This window comes from Limulus polyphemus, unplaced genomic scaffold (assembly GCF_000517525.1).
Source record: "Limulus polyphemus unplaced genomic scaffold, Limulus_polyphemus-2.1.2 Scaffold1569, whole genome shotgun sequence".
In the NCBI taxonomy this organism is placed as follows: domain Eukaryota; kingdom Metazoa; phylum Arthropoda; class Merostomata; order Xiphosura; family Limulidae; genus Limulus; species Limulus polyphemus.
This window is the reverse complement of record NW_013667179.1, coordinates 12235-19010: the sequence shown is the minus strand read 5'-3', so window position 1 is coordinate 19010 and position 6776 is coordinate 12235. Positions and strand designations below refer to the sequence as shown.

The 6776-nt window shown below is 37.0% G+C and overlaps 1 protein-coding gene across 1 annotated transcript in view; it reads left to right on the top strand.

The window, feature by feature from the left end:
* The window catches only part of LOC106464142 (paired mesoderm homeobox protein 2B-like), a gene marked incomplete at its 3' end in the record, with an annotated part of 9677 nt that extends 6225 nt beyond the window's left edge, over positions 1-3452 (top strand). The window contains exon 2 of the mRNA XM_013924253.2: positions 3232-3452. Coding sequence (XP_013779707.1) covers positions 3232-3452 — 221 coding nt within the window. The remainder of the gene's footprint in view (positions 1-3231) is intronic.
* Between the last annotated feature and the right edge of the window lie 3324 nt (positions 3453-6776).

Genomic DNA, 6776 nt, shown 5'->3' with positions numbered 1-6776 from the left:
ATGTTTGGTGTGACGGGGATTCGAACCCGCGACCCTCAGATTGCGAGTCGAGCGCCCTAACCACCTGGCCATGCCGGGCCTACAATGGTATGAAGATGGAATTTTTTACCGGAATTAGTTTTTTTAGGTTTTCTTTCATATTCTCAGCTAAAACTTGTATTTACTTACGCTCTCGTAAGCTATTTTCCCCCCGATCTTTTCACACGTTTTAACATATTTTATTGGGTACAATTCTGTGTCGATAGCCTAATATTTTATTTTCTGCAATCTTTACAACGGAGCTACCTATCCCCCACTCTTTGAGTAGCAGCTTTCCTGGCAGAGCAGCTAACCATCACAGTGAAGCCTTACTACCACATTACTTTAACTTAAATTAGCACATAAACCTCCAAGTGAAAAGTCTTAATTTAACTTAAACAGTCATAACACTAGGAATGAGCGATATTAGTTAGCAGTTAAAAGTTATGCGTTAAAAGCGTTCAAAATAACACGCGAAAGATATAAAACACGGATGTTTTTGAGATATAAAATGATATTATTCTAAAATAATCTATTTGTTATTATTATTATCTTTAAGTTACAAAAACTCTAACAAGTAAGATTGATACTTCACCGCTATTATAAGGAAATGTTGGTTTTATACGCGTTTCACGTTGTCATTATTTGTGGGAGTTTACTCTCCTGGACGTATTTGACTATTATTCAGGTACTAAATGTCCCATTAAAAGAGGGCCTTGCGTTTAACTTTAACTTATAAACGTAGCAGTGTACCGCAGATGAAGTTTATTTCAAAACAGATAACTTTCGTTGTATTTGTAAGTTGCTGTTTTTTTTATTCCATAACTAAAATAAGTAACGGAATTTAAGCCTGTAAGTTTATTTTTTACTTGAAGTTTTGGCGACAGATAAAGCAAGTTCAGTTTAAACTACAGATGGTAGGTCAGTAGGAATGAGAGCCTCAAGTGTAGTTTAAACTACAGATGGTAGGTCAGTAGGAATGAGAGCCCCAAGTTCAGTTTAAACTACAAATGGTAGGTCGGTAGGAATGAGCCTCAAGTTCAGTTTAAACTACAAATGGCAGGTCAGTGGGAATGAGAGCCTCAAGTTCAGTTTAAACTACAAATGGCAGGTCAGTGGGAATGAGAGCCTCTGAATAGTGAGTATTTTTCAAGCCTGTTCGGGATTTCTGTATTTATTAAACTGAGTACTGATCACTGAAGATTATTCGATCTCCATGTCATATAGGCCTCGAACTTCCAAATTCCCACCTTTCTTGGCAAAATACGTCATAAATTGGAGTACTTATTTTCTCTGATAATTTAAACTTCGTATGAAATTATTGTTCACTGGTGTAGCTATGGCTGGTTTCTTTTTAATATAATCGTCTGGTTACTATTGAAGTTACCCACTTCTTAACTTCATCGTGCCATATACAGTTTTCTCTATGCCACAGACAGAGAGACAGGCACATACAGCCTGCTGCAGAATATCATCTCCTACACAAGCACGTGCGAATAAGTTTAAAAAAATATTGTCGCTCATCGATCGTTTCAAACAACTTCATTTAGGAATTGTATTGATTAACTGCTTCCTTATTCTAGGCTATACCAGACGTTAAAGCAAGAATAGTTTAGTTACTTGACTTCTCAAGTGTATGAATACCGTGAAGTATACTAGACGTTAAAACAAGAATAGTTTAGTTACTTGTGTTCTCAAGTGTATGAATACCGTGAAGGTATACCAGACGTTAAAGCAAGAATAGTTTAGTTACTTGACTTCTCAAGTGTATGAATACCGTGAATGTATACCAGACGTTAAAACAAGAATAGTTTAGTTACTTGAGTTCTCAAGTATATGAATACCGTAAAGGTATACTAGACGTTAAAACAAGAATAGTTTAGTTACTTGTGTTCTCAAGTGTATGAATACCGTGAAGGTATACTAGACGTTAATACAAGAGTTGTGTAGTTACTTCAGCTCTCAAGTGTATGAATACCGTGAAGACAGACTAAACGTTAAAACAAGAATAGTTTAGTTACTTGTGTCCTCAAGTGTATGAATACCGTGAAGACAGACTAGACGTTAAAACAAGAGTAGTTTAGTTACTTGAGTTCTCAAGTGTATGAATACCGTGAAGACAGACTAAACGTTAAAACAAGAGTAGTTTAGTTACTTGTGTTCTCAAGTGTATGAATACCGTGAAGACAGACTAGACGTTAAAACAAGAGTAGTTTAGTTACTTGAGTTCTCAAGTGTATGAATACCGTGAAGACAGACTAAACGTTAAAACAAGAGTAGTTTAGTTACTTGAGTTCTCAAGTGTATGAATACCGTGAAGACAGACTAAACGTTAAAACAAGAGTAGTTTAGTTACTTGTGTTCTCAAGTGTATGAATACCGTGAAGACATCAGTTCTGAAACTGTCTTTGAGATATTATCTTTTAATTTATATCGTTTCCATTGATAAGTTATATTTTCAGTATAGATATGTCGTTATTAGTGTTTTCAATTGTATGTTTTCTGTTCAGCTTACGTTACTATGGTTTTTAATAGTACATTTGCTATTCAAATTGCGTTATTAGTGTTATGAATTGTATGTTTTCTGTTAGAATAACGTTACTATGGTTTTTAATAGTACATTTGCTATTCAAATTGCGTTATTAGTGTTTTGAATTTTATGTTTTCTGTTCAGCTTACGTTACTATGGTTTTTAAGAGTACATTTGCTATTCAAATTGCGTTATTAGTGTTTTGAATTGTACGTTTTCTTCACGTTGCGTTTATATGGTTTATTTTGTGTAAGTAGATCGCTATAAGCAACACTAAACATAATATGCACAGATTATACATGTTCGCTGTTTATGTGGTGCACTAACATTCTGTTTACATGTTCGCTGTTTATGTGGTGCACTAACATTCTGTTTACTTGTTCGCTGTCTATGTGGTGCACTAACATTCTGTTTACATGTTCGCTGTCTATGTGGTGCACTAACATTCTGTTTACATGTTCGCTGTCTATGTGGTACACTAACATTCTGTTTACATGTTCGCTGTTTATGTGGTGCACTAACATTCTGTTTACATGTTCGCTGTCTATGTGGTGCACTAACATTCTGTTTACATGTTCGCTGTTTATGTGGTGCACTAACATTCTGTTTACATGTTCGCTGTTTATGTGGTGCACTAACATTCTGTTTTAAAAACATTTATCATCTGTAATTTTCTTCATCAGGTTACCCCCGGTCCTTCCCAACGGCAGGCCTAACTTATAAGGTGTATCCCGGGCACGAAGGCGTGTTGACCGAGAAGCGGAAGCAACGCCGTATCCGTACTACCTTCACGAGCGCTCAGCTAAAGGAGCTGGAACGGGCCTTTCAGGAAACGCATTACCCAGACATTTACACCCGTGAAGAGATTGCGATGAAAACAGACCTCACGGAGGCTAGGGTTCAGGTATGTGAGTTTAATTCCGAATGTTTAATGAACGTAATTATCTAATGAAATAAAATAAAAGAATCATTTTTTTTTACGTAAATAATAGGGGGGGGTTCGTAAGACCTTCGTCCTAGACTAACACGTAATCCAACGTCGGCCTTGTTTCCGACGCTCTAGAGAGTGTTTGAGATAAACGTTTGACAGTGTTGTTTCATGATTTTCCCCTGCAAACCTAGTTACATTTAGTTGCTTGGATGAATGTATAAACTTTATCAGAACCAATTTCCGAATCAAACTTATAGTATATTGGATGATTATATTTCTTTAACACCAGCATATTTTTTGTTTCCATTCTCTTTGAATATAGTTTCTAGTCTTAGTCAGTTGTCGATAAATAAAGATGTCACATTCAAACCCGACCCTAATAGTTCTTCGTTAGTTGTCTGCATACTGATCTGATGGAAGAGGAACGTATAGTCAACGGTTGGAAAGAAGGTTGTTGTTGTTGTTGTTTCTGGACACGGACTGACAATGACTTTACTTAAGAAAGTCAAGCTGTCATAGACACGAACTACATTTTGGTCTGTAGGGGGCGAGGGGCCCGGCATGATCAGGTGGTTAGGGCACTCGGCTCGCAATCTGAGGGTCGCGGGTTCGAATCCCCGCCCCACCAAGCATGCTTGCCCTTTCAGCCGTTGAGGCGTTATAATGTGACGGCCAATCCCACTATTCTTTGGTAAAAGAGTATTACAAGAGCTGGCGGTGGGTGATGATGATGACTAGCAGCCTTCCCTCTAATCTTTCACTGCTAAATTAGGGACGGCTATCGCAGATAGCCATCGTGTAGCTTTGCATGAAATTCATATCAAATAAACAAACAAACGGACTGTAGGTAAATAGATGCCTTTAAAAGTTTCGGGTTTATTTTAGTTGAGTGGACAACTAGAATTTGAAGTTTTAATTCACTCGCTTTGTTTATAACGAATCCATACGTGGTTCGACGTGCCTATCTTGTTTAATTACAGCCCAAGGCTGATAATTTTCGGTGTTCAGTTTGTTCCAATGGTAACGTTTGATGTGTTCGAACGGTAATATTAGTTGACTTCCAATAGTAATGTTCGGTGTGTTCGGACAATAATGTTAGTTGACTTCCAATAGTAATGTTCGGTGTGTTCGGACAATAATGTTAGTTGACTTCCAATAGTAATGTTCGGTGTGTTCGGACAATAATGTTAGTTGACTTCCATTAGTAATGTTCGGTGCGTTCGGGCAATAATGTTAGTTGCCTTCCAATAGTAATGTTCGGTGTGTTCGGACAATAATGTTAGTTGACTTCCAATAGTAATGTTCGGTGTGTTCGGACAATAATGCTAGTTGACTTCCAATAGTAATGTTCGGTGTGTTCGGACAATAATGTTTGGTGTCTCCCAATGGTAATGTTCGATGCATTACAATGGCAATGTTTGAGCATCTTAATCACATACGTTTTTCAACAGAGAACACTTTTAAATAGAAAGTAAACTAAGAGTTATACTTATGATAATAAGAAAACAAGATTTAGTATTAAAGCATTATTAAGATATACAACGATGCAAGGAAGTTAACACGAAGTGAACGGGGTATATTAATCCCTGTATACCAGAATCCACCGCGGCTGTCAAGAAACTGACCAGGTCACTCGCACGTCCGATGGTCACGTTCATCTGTAAGGTTCAAGAAAATTAACACACAAAATTGCCGTTATCATTCAATATACTACAACGTCCACAGAAATAGCTTTTTTTGAACCGTGCCTTTGTTTGTTTTTAACGGTGGCAACTTTAAGCTTTCACATCTGTGTGACCGTATTACATCTTCGTAGCATAAATACCATAAATTTTGCACATTCTCCAGCTACATATAGATTACTGTAAGCCTTTTTACTGCCGAAAATGACGTATTTTTACACAATGTCTATAATATTTAATGTTGTTTCACAGCTACTTTTTAAGCTCACATGTCATTCTACGCATTGTTTTTTTTTGTTTTTTTTTGCAAATTGAAAGTAAAATTATCAAATAAATCGCATCTTTTACTTGAGAAATAATTGAGTATTTTTTTGTTATTCTTCATTACTGTAAATCATTAACTTTAAGTAGATAAACAAGCGATTTTCAACTGCGAATGATCTCTTTCTTCAAAGGTTATAAAAAGAAAATTTGAGGTTGAGATTAAAATATTATTTTTCTATGTTTGTTTGTGCATTCTTTACAGCTAAATTAAATTATCCAAACCGAAACATTTGGTAAGTGTTGTTTACAAACTTCTTTTGATTTTTCATGTTGTAGAGACGGTAATTACCGTTTTGTATACACGATATTCTAACGACTAAAAACTTATAATTTGATTATAGACAAAGTGGTTATAAAGACGTTTCGCAAGTTCAGCGTGTCATGTCTCACGAATGGTATTATGGCATGTTAAGACGAAATTGCACAGCTTTCTTGAGAATACCACGACGATGCAAGTACCACAGTTGTCACGCATTGTCAGCGGGCGGGGGGGGGAGGGCACCACTATGACTCAGTGTCTGCTCAGTCACATCAACCGTTCAAATTGTTGCTCCTCCAGTGTTCAGAACGCATTGCATCTGTCTGAAAACAGACATTACGGTAATAATTCCATCTGGGTCGCATCCCAGAGAATTACATCTTTAAAACCTGGAATTGTGCAAGGCATGACTCCAGGTCCCCCCCCAAATAAAAAAGGACGTGAATGATTCTATCCTGATTATGTCCTCCCCCCTCAAAAAGCGTGTTCACCTGGTTACCAATATGATGAGAGATATCATCCTGCATGATAACCATGGTGCTCTATTACATTTCGTTACCGCAGCATGGGAATGTGAGCACTGCAGGGTACTGTGCAGCATTAACTGTGCAGGTTTGTAGTCCATGTGCTGATGGGTCATCAAAACAGTGTGGTCCAATACCAAAGTCAGCTGTGAAGCTCACTACACTAATACTTTAGTATCATGTAGGTGTGTAGGAAATGTTATATGTGGATTAATGTTCGATCAGATAATGACACTTCTAGAAAGGGTGAAGTGTGCCTCATTAGTCCATAAGATAATGACACTTCTAGGAAGATTGAAAAATGCTTCATCAGTCCATAAGATAATGACACTTCTAGGAAAGTTGAAGAGTGCTTCGTCAGTCCATAAGATAATGACAATTCTAGGAAGGTTGAAGTGTGCTTCATTAGTCCATAAGATAATGACACTTCTAGGAAGGTTGAAAAATGCTTCATTAGTCCATAAGATAATGACACTTCTAAAAAGGATGAAGTGTGCTTCACCAGTCC